Consider the following 20,911-nt stretch of genomic DNA (forward strand, 5'->3'; position numbering starts at 1 on the left):
GTTCTTTCTCTGGATGTAGATAGTGTTCTTTCTCATAAGTTCCTCTGGATCATCCTGGATCATTGCATTGCCACTAATGGAGAAGTCCATTGCATTCGATTATACCACAGTGTGTTAGTCTCTGTGTACAATGTTCTCCTGGTTCTGCTCCTCTCAGTCTGCATCACTTCCTGGAGGTCTTTCCAGTCTCCATGGAATTCCTCAACGTAAAAATCTCAAGAGATGCCTGGTCCTTGGTCCCACAACTAATATGTGTCAGAGGCAGGGCTTGGGCGCTGGCACTTAAGCAAAATTGCCCTCTCCTTCCATGTCTCTTTCTCTCTGCAGAATTATTAGTTTAATACAACTGTAGTTGGGCACACAAGGTAGGAACCAACGTAATCTTAAATTTGCTTTTTTTTTTTTTCCATCGTAGGGGGGAAGAGAAGCCGGCCCAGAGAAAGGCAAAGAAACCTTCCATAGGAAGCAGCCCAGATTTATTAAGTTAGGAGAGAGGCGGAGCCTGCGCCTCGGGAGTGGTGGGTGGAGCATAGACCGAGGCTGGGTTTTTTAGGTTGGGGAGAAAGGGCAAAGCGATTCCTGTTGTGTAAATGGGAAAACCCGGAATTCCAAGAAGATCCGGTGGCTGGGGATCCAGGTAGTTTAGGGCTGAAGCAAGTAAACATTGGGGGGCCAGTAGGCTCCCGAGTCTGCCCGGCAAGGAGAGTTTCTAATTCGCAGAGCCTGAGAGGCAGGGTATGCAGGCTCTCTTCCCCCTTCTCCTTCCTCCCTCCTCTTCCTCTCCATTGCCTGCCATCGTCTCCTCTATCCGCCTCTTCTCTCCATCCCTACTAGCAGTACTCTCCTTCTCCTCTCCTTCCCCACCTTTTCCTTTCTTCCCCTCCTCCTTCCTCTTCCTACTTCCTCTTCCTCTCCCCCCTCCCCCATCGCTCCTTTTCGGGTTGGCTCTCGGGACTCGAGGGGTGGGAGGAGCCCGAGGGAGAGGGACCCAGTGTGCCCAGGTTCAGCTTCCAAACTGGAGGACCCCAACCTCTCTGCTATGGGGAGAAAGAGACAGGTTTAAGGATAACCCTTCAGCGTCGGGGTCGGGAGAGAAAATGGGGTCTTTTGACGCTGGGTTACCGTAATCACTTAGGTCCTCTGGGGTCTCTTCCTGTTTGCCGCGCGTTTTCCAGTTTCACGTGTTTGCAAAACTTTGGTAAGTACAGAGGACTCATCCAGGAACTTTCCTGGACTCTGAGCTGAAGTAATCTGTGCGAAGTTCTTAACAGACGTTTCAATTAAAGTATTTATTAATGCTCAGTAGACATTTATTTTCATTGAGTAGCGTTTCTGCTTCCCTTTGCTTTTAAAAACTTGGTTGTTTTTCAGTCGTGTTCCTTTTTCGTAACCCCATTTGGGGTTTTCTGGGCAAAGATACCGAAGTAGTTTGTCATTTTCATCTCTAGCTCATTTTACAGAAGAGGAAACTGAGGCAAACAGGGTGAAGTGACTCGGCCAAGTGTCTGAAGCCCGTTTAACTCGGGAATGTCTTCCTGACTCCACGCCAGGCGCTCTATCCACTGCGCCACCCGTCTTTGTAGATACCACCGTAATCACGCCATCATTTATTCCTTACGCCAGTATTTATTGAGTGTAACAGTATACTGGAAAATGCAAAGGGCTATGAGCCGAAAGGCAGCTTTAAATCCCCTCTTTGCCAGCAATTAGTGATGCGATCTCGGGAAAATCACCCCACTAGCTTCCATACCCAAGCATTACTTACATATTAAATCTGTGGGAAGTTCTAGTATGTTTTGTTTTCTCCATACTTCAAGTAAGAAAGTCCATAAATACCAGTCAGCCCCCCCCCCCCTTTTTTAAAAAATTTTAAACCCTCACCTTCCATCTTGGAGTCATTACTGTGTATTGGCTCCAAAGCAAGTAGAGTGGTAAGGGCTAGGCAATGGGGGTCAAGTGACTTGCCCAGGGTCACACAGCTGGGAAGTGTCTGAGGCCAGATTTGAACCTAGGACCTCCCATCTCTAGGCCTGGTTCTCCATCCAGTGAGCCACCTAGATGCCCCCCAGTCAGCCCTTTAAGGGCAAAGCACTGCAGAGATTACAGTATATATTTTTTATCTGATATACTTTTTATTCTTCCCACCCACCATAACTTTTTTTTGAAGTTTACTTTAATTTTCTGACGTTTCTGGATCTCAGAAAACACCACTGACTCTTCTACATGGGCAGCTAGGTTCAAATTCAGCTTCAGACACTAACAGAGTGACTTTGGGCAGTTCAACCTCTATTTGCCTTGTTTCCTCAACTGTCAAATAGTTATAATAACAACATCAACTCCCTAGAGTTGCTGTGAGGATAAAAGGAAATCATGTGCTTGGCACAATAGTGGGTGCTATAGAGAAGCTACTTTTGCTACTACTACTATTATGAATTAATAAAGAAAAAAATAATTATAAACTTAACTTTAACAAGCAGATGCGCAGATAATACCCCCCCCCCCAATTCCCTTTAAAAAGGTCTTTCAACATAGAAAATATAAGGACTGAAAAACAATTCTCCTGGTTCTCACTTTACTTTTCACCAGTTCATACAAATCTTTGCAGATTTTTATGACGTTATCTCCATCATTTCTTACAGCACAATTTCATAAAATACATACACCATAACTTGCTTAGCCATTTCCTGACCCCCCCCCTGCAGTTTCCAGTTCTTTACCACCCCCAAAAGAGGTACTATAAATATTTTTGTATGCATAGATTTCTTTTTTTTTTTCTCTGATCTCTTTGGGTGGGGTACAGACCTAATAGCCTGCATCACTTTATCACAGAATCAAAATACACTTTATAAACATTGCTACTATACTTTATTTATTTTATTTATTTTTATTATTATATTTATTATTTATTATAATATATATTATTATATATAAATATATAAACATGTTGTTTATAAAGTGTATTTTGATTCTGTGATAACGTGATGCAAAACCTATTGCCATTTGGAGAACAAATATTATTTAGGTAGTTAGCTGGCTTGATGGATAGTACTTCACCTGTAGTCAGGAAGTTCAGATTTGGCCTCACCCATTGGCCAGTGATCTGAGGCAAATCACTTAACCTCTACTCAATTTCCTTATCAGTAAAATGAGGATAATAATAGCACCTCCCAGAGCTGTTGTGGAAATCAAATTAAATAATAATTGTAAAGTGTTTAGCTCTGTGTTTGGGACTCAGAAGAATTTGTTTTCAGTCCTAGAGACTAGGGAGTTACCATTGCTATTGTTATGTGGAGGATGAATTGGAGAGGGTAATTTAGGAGGAGAGAGTCAGATTTAGGGTAGCCTGTAATGAGTTCTCTCTTGTACTTATTAAATTTGAGATACTATTCTTGACAAAGCCTCATTTAGGCATATTTGGTGCTTTACTCTTGGTATTCAAATGAAAACTGGCACTTGTAGACCATTTAGCAGTTAACAAAAGGTTTACTTGACAATAAGATGAAGAGAATGTTGGCAAAGATTCTGCATTGATTGAATTAGATGCAACCTAAACACCAGCCTTATGACTCCGGGCAAGAAGTCACTTAGCCCTGTTTGCCTCAGTTTCCTTATCTGTAAAATGAACTGGAGAAGGAAATGGCAAACCACTAGTTTCTTTGCCAAGAAAACCCTAAATGGGGTCATAAAGACTCGGATGTGACTGAACATCAACAACGACAATCTAAAAAGGTTTTTTTTTGTTTGTTTAGCTTTAAGTGCAAAGGTATTTTACTCTATATGATGGCAAACACTTCTTTTCCTAGATTAGGCAGCTACATGGAAATTATATCTACATCATGAAGAAGAAAGGAAGAGGAAGAACAAGTAGGCAGAGAAGAAGAAAATCATTTAGAACCTCAGAGTTGAGTAAAGGTATAATTTTTATTCTCAGTAATATAAATGAAGTGTTTGACTAAAGTCTGTGATAAAATAGATTCTTTATGAGTACAAAAGCTATCTATGAAAATGTTTGAGTGCATCTTGAATCTTTTTTTTTTCTTAGTAGCTCTTAGGTTCATTCAAATACTGATATGTCCCTGCCTCAAGTTCATATTCTGCCAATGAGTACATATACACTATAAAATAAAATAAAATAAATTTAGTTTGGGGAAACGGGGAGCACTAAAACCCCTGAAGATAGCAGGAAAGTTTAATATAGAAGCAGGGTAAATTGAATATTTACATATAAGAAGCATTGCAAGAACAGATTTTATATATATATATAAAATGCAGATTATGTTGTCAACTTGTTTATTGAAGGCCTCATGCTATCCCCTTTCGCCTTCCTTCTTAATTTCCCTCCATTGCTTCTCAGTATACAAACTCTACTTTAGCCAAGCAGCTGTATTTTGTGTTACCTGAAGATGTTATCTTTATTTCCATTTGTGTCTCACTTATGCTGTTTCTCCCAGTTTGGGTTGTTTTCCCTTTTTTCCACTACCAATAAAATTTGTTAATCCTTTTTCAAAGCTCAGCTCCATTTCTTTTGTTTGATTCTGTGAGTTTGGCTATGTTGAGAACTCTCAGGGAAGAAGCTCCCTGTGTCCAATACAGGCATCATAGTCTTGGAGAATTTCTTGAAGGCACTAAGTGACTTATTTTAAGTAATTTACCCAGGAACATGTAGCCAGTTTAAATCAGAAGGAAAAACTCGACAGAGTCTTCTCCGTTGTTAGATTGGGCTTCCACCCACCATACAGTACTGCCATAGTAGTGAAACTGCACATTTTAGTTCTCTTCATAGTCTGAATATATGAGTTTATTTGGGAAAAAAATGCAGATGAACTTGGATTTCTTCCTTCTCTGTGTTCTTACCATTGTTATTAAGCTTTCGTATAGCACTTAACTGTTCTGTAATTGTTTTATGAATTAACCTTGTTGCCTCCATCTATACTGTGAACATGTTGAGAGTGAGGAGTTTTAAATATATATATGCTTATATATATATATATATTTTTTAAACCCTTATCTTCCATCTTGGAATCAATACTGTGTATTGGTTCCAAGGCAGAAGAATGGTAAGAGCTAGGCAATGGGGGTCAAGTGACTTGCCCAGGGTCACCCAGCTGGGAAATATCTGAGGCTGGATTTGAACCTAGTCTCTAGGCCTAGCTCTCAATCCACTGAGCCACTCGGCTGCCCCCTTTTATATTTTTAAAAATATTTCTCATACATTTCCTGGGCAGCATTCCAGGCTTCTTGTAAAAAGTTTTTATCATTTGATTACATAGTAATTATAAGTACTTTTTTCTTTTCTTTTTTAGAGAGTGAGAATCACAAACAGGAATTTATAGAACTTAGGAAATGGCTGAAAAAAAGGAAATTTGAAGATCATAACCTAAGGCCAACAAGATTTTCAAGTAAGATTATTGAAAAAAAATTAAACCCTTATGTTTTATCTTAGAGTCATTACTAAGTATTGGCTTCAAGGTAGAAGAGCAGGCTAGGTATGATTAAGTGACTTGCCCAGGGTTCCACAGCTTCTTGGGAAGGGTCTAAGTCCAGATTTGAACCTATGACCTTCTGTCTCTTTGCCTGGCTCTGTAGCTACTGAGCCACCTAGCTGCTCCAGGTACAATTCTGTAGTAAATCTAGAATTCTGTTTCTTTTTGGTAGGGAGGCATTGACATGAAGTATAGAAAACCACTAATAATTTATTTAGTTTAGTAGTCAAGACAATAAGCATTTCCTAATAGCTTGCCATGTGCTAGACACTGCTCTAAGCACTGGGAGTAGAAATACCAGCAGAAAGAGAGAGAGCTCCTGCCCTCAAGAAACTTTTATTGTGATAAGAGGACCACAATGCGGAAAAGGGAGCTGAAGAGTGGAGAGGATTAGGGATGGATAAAGGGACGGTGAGGGGCATCATGGAGAAAGTGCTTTGGAAGTGAGTCAGCAGTGAAGCCTAGGGCGAAGTAAAGACATTGCTGAGATGCTGCTGTTTGCATCAGTTTTATGCTTCTGCTGACAGTTAGGGGTAGAGCCAGTTTTGTTTATTTTTAGAACTTCAACATTTAATCTAGCAAATTTTCTCATGGTACGAAACAAATGGACTACTTCAAACTATCTATTAGGAACTATTACAAATTGCCCATTTATGAAATTTCACTTGGTGATCCATGTCTTCAAACTATTACATGTTGCCCAAGAACATTAACGTGGTTGATTCTCCCCCCCATGCTTTTAGTTCTCAAAATGCATTAAAGCAGTAAACCAATCATTTTTGTTTACAAAGCTACTGCTGGGGATAAAGATGAAACCATATACAAGAACTGGCAACAGGGAATGGGTCTAACTTCCCATTATATTTTGTGTTAGGTTTTATTGCTAGTAGCTATATTTAGGGGATAGTAACTTGCTAAAACTATATAATAATGAGTCAAATTACAATACTATTGAATTGTATCACCCAGGACTCAAGGGCTATAGGTTCCAAGTATAATTGATACACGTTTTTGACATAGCCTTAGAAAGAGCACAGATTACGCATTTGACTTAAGGAGATGGAAGTTTAAAAGTTCAGGGAATTACAACTCATTTTAAAAAGGAATAAATGAAAAAAACATTTGAAAGTTCAGGAGCACATAACACATAACATTGTATTATGAACCCAAAGGTAAGATAGTCCCTTACTTCAAAGAGCTTACAATTTTACTTAAGGGATATCATGTAGTCATAGAAAGTAGGTATGGGGTGTGCTTGTATATATATATATATATATATATATATATATATGTATGTATGTATGTATATCTATTTTTATGTGTATATATAATATGGGGAAAGGAAAGCATTTAAAACTAGAGGAATGGGAAAAGGCTTTTTGAAGTTGAGTGAGCCCTGAAAGGAAGAGGGGGTTCTAAGAAATAAGGTGGAGAGGGAGAACATTCTGGCTATGGGGGACCAGCCTCTGCAAAGACAAGCATCTGGTTGATGAAATGTCATGGACAGGGAATAGCAGGAAGGATGGTTGGCTTGAGCCTTAGAGTCCAGGAGGGAGAGTTATGCGTCAAAGAGTCTGGAAGTGAATTTTTAAGCCCTTTCAGACCTTATTGATGTTAACTGTTTCAGTTTGTTCCCCTCCCCAGAATGAAGAAGTCTCTGTAACACAATTCTAAATACAAGATGTATGTAATTTAATTTTAACTGATTTATGAGTTATCAAAATTGAAATATTCTGTTATGTTGTCTTTATTTGTAATTCAAAATTGCCCTTCAGAATGGTTGAATCAATTCACAATTCCACCAGCAATGCATTAGAGTCCCAATTTTGCCACATTCCCTCCAACATTTATTATTATTTTTATTATTTTCTTTTACTGTCATATTGGTATAATAATTAAAAATAATATTTCTACCCAGATATATATTTTTTGTGGTGGCAAAAAAATTGGAAACTGAAAGGATGTCCTCATTTGGGGAATGGCTGAACAAGTTGTAGTGATGGAATACTGTTGTGCTATAAGGAATGAACAGGATAATTTCGGAAAGAACTTGAAAGACCTATATAAACTGATGCAGAATGAAATAAGCAGAGCCAGAAGAACCTTATACACAGTAACTATAGTATTGTGGAATGATCAAATGTGATAGACTTTGCTACTAACAGCAATACAATGATCCAGGAAAATTCTGAGAGACCTATGGAAAAGAATGCTATCCACCTCCAGAGAAAGCACTGTTGGAGTATAAATGCAAATGAAAACATATGATTTATCATTTGTTTATTTGGGTACATGATTTGGAGTTTGGGTTTTATAAGATTATTCACTTACAAAAATGAATAATATGGAAATGTTTTACTTGATAATACATGTACATCACAGACTGAATTGCTTGTCAGCTCCAGAAGTGGGGAGGGAAGAAGGGAGGGAGACAACATGAAGTATATAACCTCAGAAAACCTGTGTAGAAATTAGTTCTTTTTTTTTTTTTAAACCCTTACCTTCCTCCTTGGAGTCATTACTGTGTATTGGCTCCAAAGCAAGTAGAGTGGTAAGGGTTAGGTAATGGGGGTCAAGTGACTTGCCCAGGGTCACACAGCTAGGAAGTGTCTGAGGCCAGATTTGAGCCTAGGACCTCCTGTCTCTAGGCCTGGCTCTCAATCCACTGAGCTACCCAGCTGCCCCCAAATTTGTTCTTAAAATAAAATAGTTTCAAAAAAATTTTAAAAAATTTTAAATTTTAAAATAGAATAAAAGAATATAAAGTATAATAGGCATGACTTATTTATAGTGAAACCAATCTGGCTTCAATTTTAATATAGGTGGAATGGACCTGTTGACCTTAAAATTACAGCCTTATTCAGGCTGGTTCCCAGGAATTTGGATCTGAAATTACAATGAGATGCATAATAATCCAAGTTAACAAAAGGGGTTTTACTTGGCTATAGCAGAGCAAAGACAGAGTAGAGAAGGGATATTTATTCAGGATTAAGCAGTTTTTCTCTTAAGTCATAATGCTTATGGTCTTTTGCCTATGGTACATGTGCCCAAGGGGGCTGCTCCCCTCCCCCTCTCCATGCAGGCCTTAGCACATTTCTCACATGACACATCCCTCTGCCCAGCAGCCCAATGGGAGTGCTTCCTCCCTCCGTTGTTTGGTGTACAGGGTCAGCTCACATGCAGTGTAAAGATTACAGTTTGGGCATTTGGTCTCTAAAAGTTTTGCCTTGAACTGTCAAAGAACGCCAACCTCTCTATCTGTGAAGATTGGATTTAGCTATCTCCTGATTGTAACAATGAAGATACTTAGTTGGGGGAGGGGAGCAGGGAGCTCCTAACCTTAGCACAGCCTGGAAGGACCCCCAGGATTAACTTGAGACTCTGAGCAGGTCCCTGCCACAGCCGCCCAGCGAGTGTGGCACGTGGGGAAAGTCAAGCAGACACTGGGCTGGGAAAGTCTTGTTGGGTTCTATTCTAATGCCCCTTGGTATACAAAAAAACTCTGTCCCATTTGGAATGGGAGGGGGGTCTTACACCAATTCCTAGGGCCCACCCCTGTGCACTGTTCCCCCAGGCCACAGGGGCCAGTCTGTGCTAAGTACAGTGGGAGGACTTTGCTGGGGAGTCCCAGCAGCCAGCTACACTCTGGGTGGCTAAAAGCCTGCATTTTTGGAAGCCTGGGAAAATCAGACCATTCATTACTGCCCCACTCTTGTTCAAAACAGGTGGGGGAGGGGGCGGGAGGTGGGGGGAGGGATGTGGCAGTCACTTTCCTCCCTGAGTCCCTAGTTCTCTACTGCCCCAGGGAGCCCCTAACTCTAATCCACAGCCTAGAAAGACCTCCAGGATTTGTTCAAGGGATTCCCCCCAACCCTGTTACATATAAAAGAGTGTTTGGCATAAACTGTGACCGCAAAAATATGGTTTCAAGACAGTGTCTTGTGTTAAATCAAAAGTAAAGTGGTCACCATGGGAAAAATTTCCAAATATGAAATACCCAAGTCAGCTAGGTTTTATGGAGATTTTAATTAATACAAATAAAGGAATTAAGGAAAAGGAGAGAAACAGAGTAAGAGGGAATAGTAGGAAAAAGCCTAGGCCAGCCTAGGCTTTAAGCCTTAAGAGAGACCAGTCAGTCTTTAATCACTCACCACAAGATTTGTCCAAGCAAAACTCTAGTGTTCAGAGAGACCCTGCAGTTTAGCTCAGGAAACTCCACTTCAGCTTCCAAGGCTGCCTTCCATTCAGAGGCCTTCTGGCCTCCTTTTAAAGAGAATTTTCTCCCATGTCACCTCCCCTAAGTTTTCACATCTACCAATCACAGTAGATATTTTCACAGGAGTGACCATTCTTAATTCACACCTTCTTTAGTTCTCAACTTCTCTGGGTAGACTAAAACTTCACACCTCTTTTGTTAAGCTTGTCCCTTGCAAGTTTGCAAGTTGCCTGACCTTTTAGTGATTAATTTGACCTTCATAGGTACTTAGCACCTTTTTGTATTAGATCTAAAAATTGACTTAGCTTAAGGGCTTTTGTCTCACTATAAGTATGAGTTAAGTACTTTTTCATTGTTTAGTAAGGAGTTTACAACTTTATCTTCCCCTAAAGTATGCTTAAGTATGGGTGGAGTAAGGTTAGAGTTCTCACATTCCTGATCAAGTACCTTCATTGTTTTAAAATGGGGAATGGTCCTAACCAAATCTTCTAAGGTAGAGTCTGAGAATTTTTAAGATTCACTAGTCTGAGAAATTTTAAGATTCACAACCCTACACTGCACTAGGCTGAAAGAAGGAACACCAGGACCTTGCGTGCTGTGGAAAGGAAAAGAGCAGGAATTTCTGTTGGGTCCTGAAACCCACTGGATTCTGTATGGGCAAAAGGGCCCCTTCACCCCTATTCAAGCCAAAAGAAAAAAAAAAGTGGGATGCAGTGTGGAGTGGGGGGATGCCACCAGGGAAGGAGCTTTTCTCAACAATCCAATGTGATCCCATCTGGGAAAACAGCAGGCTGTTCCCTCTTTCCACCAAGGTTCCTTTCACATATGAAGGCAGCCCAGGAAACTGAAGCCACTTCTATCTTACCTAAGCTATGCCTACTAAAAACTTCTCTCAGAAGAAAATTAAGGTCCTAAAAAAAAGTCCCTGACTGATGGCCGCCGTCTTGTAAGGATCAAATAATAATATTTCTACCCAGATATATATTTTATGAAGTTTATGGGAAGGGAAGACAAATGTTCCTCAGTAACCTGATTGCGTGGTGCCTTCTCTTCCTCATTCCTTCCCTCACCTGACTGCTCTGTTCTGTTCTCGGTTCTCCCCCAATTCTCTCTCAATTCTCCTGCTCAGAAGCCCCAATTTTATTGACACACAGTAGGTAGAGGGACGCAAAACTGGTGCAACTGTGTTATCTCAGGAATGTTTGATAGACATGTAAAGCTCCTGAGGAGGGGGAGGGGATAATCTTCCTTGACAAATTGGCTAGGTGTGAGGTGGTACCTCAGAGTTGTTTTAATTTGCATTTCTCTAATCAAGAGTGAGTTAGAACATTTTTTCATATAATTATTGATAGCTTTGATTTCTTCATCTGAAAACTGCCTATTTATATCCTTTGACCATTTATCAGTTGGGGAATGACATAGATTCTTATAAATTTGACTTAGTTCTTTATGTATTTGAGAAATGAGACCTTTATCAGAGAGATTATAAATATTTTTTCCAGTTTGTTTTCCTTTTAATCTTGGTTGCATTGGTTTTGTTTGTACAAAACTTTTTAAACTTAATAATCACAATTCATTTCACATTTTGTTATGTTCTCTATCTCTTGTTTGGCCATAAATTCTTGGCTTCTCCATAGATCTGATAGGTAAACTTTTTTCTGTGTTCCCCTGATTTACTTAGAGACTATGTGGTGTGTCCCCCAGAGAAAGTGTGTCATACCCTGTCCACCCATCAAGTGCGCAGTGCACTCTGCACTTCCTCCTTACCCCACATAGGAGAGGGAGAAAGCACTCCCATTGGCTGCTGGGCAGAGGGGTGGATGATAAAAAAATGACCTCAGGCACTATGGAGAGGGTAAAGGAGCAGCTCTTCCGGAGTCCCTCTGCCTTTCTAGTAATGAACTGAGGGAGCGGGGGCCACGTGCCCATAGAGAGCACTCTGCATGCATCCTCTTTAGCATCTGTGCCATAGGTTCGCCATAACTGGTCTAGGGTGTAAATGACTTTGGCAATCTAGTATTTGATAAACTCAAAGATTCCAACTTTTGAGTTAAGAACTCACTATTTTACAAAAACTGCTGGGAAAATTTGAAAACAGTATGACAAAAATTAAGTTTAGACAAATATGTTACACCCTAAATCAGTGATGATGAAGCTATGGCACATATGTCAAAGATGGCGCGTAGAGTGCTCTTTGTGGGCACATGCACTGTACCTCCATACCTCCCCTCCCATACTTCCTCCCCATACTGCCCCCCCCTCCCCACCGAGTTTGTTATTAGAAAGGCAGAGGGACTCAGGTGGAGCTTCTCCCCTCCCCCTTCTCTACTGTGCCTAACAACATTCCCACCTGTCTTCCCAGCAGCCCAATGGGAGTTCACAGTGGGGAAGGTGGGCAGCTCTCAGGTGACAGAACTGGAAGGTTGCAGACCGCTCCCTTCTCCCTCTCTACACTTGCTGAGGACATTCCTCATTTCACCTGTCCCTCAGCCCAGAACCCTGTGTGGGGTAAGGGGGGATTGGGGCACAGCACATGGTCTCTGGGGGGTGGGGGGCGGAGCATGGCATACCATCTCTAAAAGGTTGTGTGACAGCAAAAATATGGGTTTCAAGACTTGTGAATTGCCCAAACTGTAAAGATAATTTTTAGCGTCTTGATTTTATATCAAAAATAAGTGGTCACCATGGGAAAAATTCCCAAATATGAAATACCCAAGTCAGCTGGGTTTTATGGAGATTTTAATTAATATAAATGAAGGAATTAAGGAAAGGGAGAGAGCCAGAGTAAGAGGAAATAGTAGGAAAAGACTAGGGCCTAGTCCTTTCTCTTTAAGAGAGAAACTAAGTTCGTCTTTAATCACTCACCACAAGATCTTTCCAAGCAAAACTCTAGTGTTCAGAGACCCAGCAGCCTCCTCTGACTCCTGACCTCCAATTCAGCTACCAAAGCTGAACTACTTACAGAGCCCTCCAGCTCCTTCCTTTTTTTTTTTAAACCCTTACCTTCCATCTCGGAGTCAATACTGTGTATTGGCTCCAAGGCAGAAGAATGGTAAGGGCTAGGCAATGGGGGTCAAGTGACTTGCCCAGGGTCACACAGCTAGGAAGTGTCTGAGGCCAGATTTGAACCTAGGACCTCCCATCTCTAGGCCTGGCTCTCAATCCACTGAGCCACCTAGCTGTCCCCCAGCTCCTTCCTTTTAAAGAAAATTTTCTCTTGTGTCACCTCCCCTAAATTTTCACGTCTACCAATCACAGTAGACGCTTTTCCTAGGACAGCCCATTCTTAGGTTTTAGTTCTCACCTTCTCTGGGTATATTATATCTTCTGAGTACCTCACACCTCTTTGCTAAGCTTGCCCTTTGTAAGTTGCCTGACCTTTTAGTGATTAATTTGACCTTCATAGGTACTTAGCACCCTTTTGTATTAGATCTAAACATAGACCTAGCTTAAGGGATTTTGCCTCACTATAAGTATGGGTTAAGTACTTTTTCATTGTTCAGAAAGGAGTTTACAACTTTATCTTCCCCTAAAGTATGCCTAAGTATGGGTGGAGTAATGTAAAGTTCCCAATACATTCCTGATCAAGTACCTCCATTTTTTAAATGGGGAATAACCTTAACCATAACCTTAAGATAATGTTCCAAGGTAGAGTCTGAGAAATTTTAAGATTCACAGTTGGCTGTCACTGTCCTACATTGATCCACTTTACTATCTCTTAGCCATTACCAGATTGTTTTGATGATTACTGCTTTATAGTACAGTTTAAGAATCTGGTACTGCTAGGTCCCCTTCTTTCACTTTTTTTTTCATTTGTTCCCTAGATATTCTTGACCTTTTGTTCTTCCAGATGAGTTTTGTTATTATTTTTGCTAGTGCTATAAAATAGTTTTTTGGTTGTTTGTTTGATGTGGCACTAAATAAGTTAATTAATTTAGGTAGAATTATCATTTTTATTATATTAGCTCAGCCATTGTGAAGACTGGATATAGCTCTCCCCTGATTATAACAATGAAGATACTTAGCTCTTCCTTGATTGTGAAGATTAAATTGTAATCCACAATCTATTTTTAGATTTTAATCTACAAAAAAGTGATAACTCAGGATTTTAAGTACATCTATCCCATTTTAACCACAAAAAGGTGTTAAGTAACTACAAAAGGTGAATTTAACAAAAAAGCTGTTAAGTAACCCAAAAAGATATAATTTAACCAAAGAAGGTGAGAACTAAAGAGTGGGCAGTCTTGGAGAAAAGCATCTGCTGTGATTGGTAGATGTAAAAATTTAGGGGAGGTGACACAAGAGTAAAAGATCTTTAAGAGGACAAAAAGGGCAGAAGAAAATTCATTCAAGGGATATTTGATTTGAGTTTCGAGTTGGAGAAGGATCTCTGACTCAGAGTTGGACTTGGAGGAGACACTGGAAGACAGGCCCTTGAGGAGCAACTGGAAGATAGACACTCAGACTTTTTTCCATTTACACTGTCACCGTTGGTTAGTGAAAGGCTGACTGAGTGACCCCACCTTTCTGGAGGCGTGAAGCCTCCAGGAAAGACCCATCCTCTTGAGACTCTCTTCCCCTGGCTGGGACTTAGAATTTCTAACTGAATTTCTATCAGAGGAAGCCAGAGCTCTATCTCTCTCTCTGTCTCTCTCTCTCTCTCCTTCTCTCTAATTCCTTAATATCTTCCCTCTATTGTAAATAGACCACCATAAATTCCATTTACTTTAGTAATTCATTTGGGATTTAGGAATTAAATCCTTGGTGACCACCATTTAAAATATTCAGAGTCCAACCACAATTAATTTTAACACCATTCATGAACAATTAATGCTTTCCCATTTATTTAGATCTAACTTCATTTGTGTGAAAAGTGTTTTGTAATTTTGTTCATATAATTCCTATTTTATTTTAGCAGATAGATTTCCAAGGAGTTTATATTGTCTAGAGTGATTTGAGATAGAGTTTCTCTAACTCTTGCTGCTGAGCTTTATTGGAAATACATAGAAATGTTGATAATTTATATGGGTTTATTTTGTATCTTGCAACTTTGCTAAAGTTATTATTTCAACTAGGAGTTTAGTTGATTTTCTAAGATTCTTTAAGTATACTATCATATCATTTGCAAAAAGTGGTATTTTAGTTTCCTCACTCTTTAATTCCTTCAATTTCTGCACAATATTTAATAACAGTAGTGATAATGGGCATCCTTGCTTCCCTCCTGATCTTATTGAGATGGCTTCTAACTTTTCCCCATTGCAGATGATACTTGCTGATGGTTTTTAATATATACTTTTTATTATTTTGAGGAATAACCCTTCTATTCCTATAGTTTCTAGTGTTTTCAGTAGGAATGAGTGTTGTAGATAATTGTGATTTCTATTCATTTGACTATTGATATGGTCAATTATGCTGATAGTTTTCCTAATATCAAACCATTGCATTCCTGGTATAAATCCCACCTGGTCATAGTGAGTTTTAAGTACTATTTTTCTTCCAATTACATATAAAACAATTTTTAACCTTTTTCTTTTTAATTTTGAGTGCCAAATTCTTCCCTCTCCTCCTGTCCCTGAACCAATAAGCAGTTATTTCATTTTTTTTTAAATGCAGGATGCTAAAGAAAATGAATATATTTATTTAAGGGAAGACATGTAACAAAGACTGATGAACAAATGAAAAATTTATGGTCCGGATAATAATTCATGTAGGTACAATTATAATTGTTTGCATCCGAAACAATTGTAATTGTAATCTAGGCATTGTAATTCTAGAGATGTCTAGTAGTGTGTGTTAGGTCTTTGTAGTTAGCCCTGTTTGAGCAAGGCCTTTTTTTATCAAGGCCTTATTTACGTAAAACTATTAGAAACTCCCAGGGATATTTTTCGTAGGGTCCTAGAATTTAGAACTAAAGGGTGGTATAAAGAATGTTTTAGAGAAATGTATGAGCAGAAAAAAGAATGTCCAGTTACATATTGAGGACCAGTAATAACCTACAGATGGCTTGAATACCTCATTGATATCCATGCAATGTCAAGAGAAAAAGAGGATGTTGCCCAGAATTTTTGGTGAATTCTCTGAAGGAGACTTATGTAAGGATATAAGTGTTGTAAAGGTTGGGTTGTAGGGCTGTAGCAATCCACTTTAATGGAAGGAATATCAATAGTCAAGATGGTAGAACCATTAACATATAGGAGTACAATAGAAAATGTTTGTTGGTGTTTCTTCATTCTAAAACATTGCTTTAAAAAGTGCAATTGAAAGAATTAATTTAGAAATTCATTTACTCATGGACTTTCCACAATGATAAAAGCAACAGTGGGGTTGAACACAAATAGAAATAAACTCCATATTGACTTGGAAGCTATAGATTTATCTCTGTGACATTATATTCTTATTTATTTCATTGAACATTTCTTAATTATATTTTAATCTGGATTGGATCCACTTGGTGCTGGCCCTGAGTTTGATGCCTCTGTGTCATGGTCTTTCTAGCATTTATACCAAGGATTTGGGAGTCTGCCCTACTCACTTCAAGGTCACTCTTTAGCCTGCTGTTTGACTTATTTTCATATTTAATTTTTTCCCCCCAAACCTTTACCTTTCATCTTAGAATCAATACTTTGTATTGGTTCCAAGGCAGAAGAGTGGTAAGGGCTAGGCAGTGTAGTTAAGTGACTTGTCCAGGATCACATAGCTAGGAAGTATCTGAGGACAGATTTGAACCCAGGAACTCCTGTCTCTAGACCTGACTCTCTCTCTGCTGTGACACTTAGCAACCCTCTACCATATTTAATCTTGTGTAAGGGGGAAAAGGTTGGATTGAATTATTTTTTTAAAATAGGGTTGCGAGAAATTTATATTAATTCCAAAGAGATTTATTTACAACTTATTTGCAAAATATAGAAAGAGTGAAGTAAGAAAATCAGAGAGAGGCTAGGGTAAGATATCTAGACTAAACACTAAGTAATTTAATCCCGGCCCCTGGCTCAACCCGGGCAGGGAGAGTTAATCCTTAGGCCTTGACCAAGCTGAGGACCTGGGGCAGTCTCTCCTGAGGCTAGTCTTTAGAAAATCCAATATGAAAGGAGTCAGCCTTTCACTCACCACGTCTCAGTCCAGTCAGTAGTTTCTCCACCAGCCTTCACTCCAAAGAAAGAAAGAACTGTCAGTAGAACTGAACTCAGGTTAGTTGTCACTCCCTTTTAAAGACACTTTCTTTTGTGTCACTTCCTGAGCCTTCCCCTAATTTTTACATGGACAAATCATAGTCTAAAGCCTTGCTTAGGACTACCTAGGAGGCAGTCAATCAATTCTGATTTGTCACTCACTATTGTATACGTGGGTCACAGACCTCCCACTTAAATGATTAAGTGGAATGTTTGCACTTTTGGTGATTAGATCTAAAAATGGGCAGATCTCCCTACTCAACTTTTAAGTAGGATGTTTATACTCTTGGAGATTAAATCTAAAAATATGCAGGGGTTACAATTTAATCTTCACAATCAGGGGAGAGTTAATTTCAATCTTCACACTTGACAACTCAAGCTTTATAGGGACATGTTTGTATATTTTCTCATGAATTAATAAAATTAATCAAAGATTGATTTAATGAACTGGAGAAACCTTTCCCTTGTAAAAAATAAATCTCTGGGCCATCATTCTGAGCTAAAGATCCAAACTTTAATTGTGGAAATTAAAACTGGAGTCTCACCACACCCAAACTGAGGCAAAGACCCTTTTAAATGTTTAACAGTGTGTATTATAGGTTTTTGACAGTTGATTAGCTCAAGTCATTAGCAAGGCAGAAGGACATAGTATGTTAAGAAACATCCTATCGCATTTGGCAATAAGGCTTTGGAACATTTGATACAAGTTCCAGTGCAAGGTTAAGATAAGAAAATGTAATTAATACCTCAGAACAATCACACTGCTTCTAGGAGGGGTCAGGTCTGGCCATAATTCTCTGGGGACCCTGTAGGTGGCATAATGATCCTTCAGAGGATCAAACAGCACCTGGGCATGCTTTAAGGATGATATTAGAAAGTAAGTATTGTTTTATTAGTTTAGAGATAAGAAGTAAAATGGCTGCTTGAGAAAAGAACTGGAGTTTGAAGCAGAGCTGAGAGAGGGTGTTGATTTCAGATGTGACAGTTATAACTGTTTTTCTATGTCAATTACGCTCTCTGGCAATTGGCAGAGACACACTCTCAGAGACTCTCAGGGCTGAAGGAGGGAACATCTTTGCCTTTCTCTCTGTCTGAGGGAACTCAGTGTTTTCCTTTCTCAACTTGGGAAACACTATTGACTATCTATTGTGGCTTTTATAGATTGTTTAACTCTGAGAAGACCAAAGAAAAACTTGGTCTTTGATTTAGACGCCGAGTCTGTTGAGACTCAGTCCTAACTGGGTTCTTGTTGAGACTCAACCAGCTAGCCTTTGCTATTTTATAATTTGAAGACGAAGTTAAGATTTATAAGGATAATAGGGGTAGTTTTTATTTAGATAGTATAAATTTGTGTTAATCAGATCAGGGAGGAGTAGTGTAGGCTATGAAACACAGGAAAAACGGTTCTTGCAGAACCTGGGAGTTTATTTGGGTAGATTTAGAATCCCTTAGAATTAGAAATCCTTCTTTATTCTTATATATTTCAATAAATATTTTATAATAAGAGTCTCTTTAGTCTCCTTGCCCCTGGCCTTGAAGGGAAGTTCACATTTGAGCTTCACTTCATCACTGAAGATACTTTTGATTACCTCTATCTCAAGTATCCGAACAGTTTTGAACCTATATTGGAACAGTTTTTTTAATCTATATTTTGTGTAGCTCACCATTATAATTAAAACAATTTGTTAAATAATGCCTAGCTTGTTTTCCTCTGATCTCAGGTCAGCTGGGCACTCACCATCCCAGATAAGCACAGCTGATTTCCTGCTGCATGAGTTTCATCTTCTCTAGATCACTCACTATACAGACTGGAAGTTTTTATTCCTTATACAGAAGCCCTTTATCTATTTAGTTGCTATAATATTAGAATACACCAAACTATATCCCTTCTAATCCTATGGTTAACATTCTATTATAATTGATACATTATACACAGTTATTTTACTAACTGGGTCTAACTTTTTCTAAAAGTCACAGTTGCTGTTATCTACCTAAAGGATTATATGTGTTCTCTTGGTTTATGATCAATAATATAAAGGCAATAAAGCAGTTTTCCTTTTACCCAATAATAATTACTTCTCTATATAATAAATCTTTAAATCTCCTAGTGTTAAGTAAATAATAAATTACATAGTAATTTTAATGACAGTGAAATTAGTAACTACTAGTAAATACTTAAATTAACTAGAGTTAAATAATAAGTTATGTTAGGGGTAAAACTTATGATTGGATTGAATATATTTTTAGTTGGTCACAATCCCAATGAAATACTCAAGTCAGAATGGATTTTTATGGTGGTTTATTTACAATAGAAGGAAGAACTTAAGAAAAGAGAGAGATAGAGGAAAAGGGAAGGATAGCTGCCACAGTCTGGTCTTGTGAATCTTAAAATTGCTCAGACTATACCTTAGAAGATTTGGTTAAGCTATTCCCCTATTGTAACAATATAGGTAGTTGGTCAGGAATGAATTGAGAACTTTAAAATTACTCCACCCTGCTTAGTGTAGTAATTAAAATAGTGGAAGACATAAACTGTGGTAGATAAAAGAGTTGTTGCCTTAAATTGTGACCGCAGAAAATATGTTTAAAGACAGTGTCTTGTTTTAAATCAAATATAAGGTGGTCGCCAGGGAAAAATTCCCAATTAAATATACCCATGTCAGCTGGGTTTTATAGAGGTTTTAATTCATACAAATGAGGAATTAAAGAAAGGGAGAGAGAGAGAAAAAGGAAATAATGAGAAAAGGATAAGCCGGCCCAGGCCAGCCCAGGCCAATCCAGGCCCAAGCCCTAAGAGAAAGATCAGTCAGTCCTTTATCTACTCACCACAAGATTTGTCCAAGCAAGGATTCTAGTGTTCAGAGACACCAGGCCAGCTGCATCTCAGCTTGCTCCACCAGCTCAAAGAAATCTCCCTTTCTCTCCTGAGGCCTCCTTCTCCTATGTCACCTCCCCTAAGTTCTCACATCTACCAATCACAGTAGACGTTTTTCAAAGGACGACCATTCTTAATTCACACCTAAGAAGGCTTAAACTTTTGATTAAGTTCACACCTGGAAAAACCTCTGAGTAAGTTCTCACCTCTTTGCTCCTTGTAAATTCACAAGTTGACTGAACTTTATAGATACTTAGCACCCTTTTGTATTAGATCTAAAAATAGGCACAGCTTAAGAGTTTTTTGCCTTATTATAAGTATGGGTTTAAGTACTTTTCATTGTTCAGCAAAGAGTTTACAACTTTATCTTCCCCTAAAGTATGCTTAAGTAGGGGTGGAGTAGAGTTCTCACATTCCTGGTCAAGTACGTTCATTGCCCAAATGGGGAATGGTCTTAACCAAACCTTATGAAGTAGGGTCTGAGAATTTTTTAAGGTTCACATTAGACAGTGCCTTAGGGGAAGATAAAGTTGTAAACTCTTGATGGAACAATGAAAAGTCCCTAACTCATACTTATAGTAAAGCTAGAACTTTAAGCTAGGTCTATTTTTAGATCGAATACAAAAGGGTACTAAGTACCTATAAAGGTCAAATTAATCACTAAAAGGTCAAGCAACTTACAAAGGGCAAGCTTAGCAAAGAGGTGTGAAGTTTTAGTCTACTCAGATGTGAACTAAGAATGATCAGTCCTAGGGAAAATGTCTACTGTGATTGGTAGATGTGAAAATTTAGGGGAGGTGACATAAGAGAAATTTCTCTTTAAAAGGAGCTCTCTGAACTTAGTTCAGGGAATTCACCATGGAGGTTGGAGTTTAAAGTTAGTTGGAGGAGCTGGGTCTCTGAACTCAGTTCAGGAGTTGAGGATTTCAGTGAAGGACTGGAGTTTTATTTGGGTTAATCTTGTGGTGAGTGATAAAAGACTGACTAGTCTCTCATAAAGCTCAGGCCTAGGCCTTTTGGCCTAGGCCCTTCCTATTATTTCCTCTTACTCTCCCTCCCCTTCCCTTAATTCCTTCATTTGTATTAATTAAAATCTCCATAAAACCCAGTGACTTGGGTATTTTTTCATATTTGGGAATTTTCCCATGGCGACCACTTATTTCTAATA

The 20,911-nt window shown here is 38.9% G+C and overlaps 1 protein-coding gene across 3 annotated transcripts in view; it reads left to right on the forward strand.

The window, feature by feature from the left end:
• SETD4 (SET domain containing 4) overlaps positions 1 to 20,911 on the forward strand; it is a 37,494-nt gene that overhangs the window by 979 nt on the left and 15,604 nt on the right. Inside the window, exons 1-3 of one of the 3 annotated variants that reach the window (XM_001376248.4) lie at positions 19 to 1,198; positions 3,804 to 3,912; positions 5,304 to 5,399. In XM_001376248.4, coding sequence (XP_001376285.2) covers positions 3,837 to 3,912; positions 5,304 to 5,399 — 172 coding nt within the window. In that variant the 5' untranslated portion in view covers positions 19 to 1,198; positions 3,804 to 3,836. Of the gene's footprint in view, positions 1 to 8; positions 1,199 to 3,803; positions 3,913 to 5,303; positions 5,400 to 20,911 lie in introns of those variants that run through there. The other 2 variants (XM_056826040.1, XM_007493227.3) reach the window with 2 other exon arrangements.

The sequence above is a fragment of the Monodelphis domestica genome, chromosome 4 (genome assembly GCF_027887165.1).
Source record: "Monodelphis domestica isolate mMonDom1 chromosome 4, mMonDom1.pri, whole genome shotgun sequence".
Taxonomy (NCBI): Eukaryota; Metazoa; Chordata; class Mammalia; order Didelphimorphia; family Didelphidae; genus Monodelphis; species Monodelphis domestica.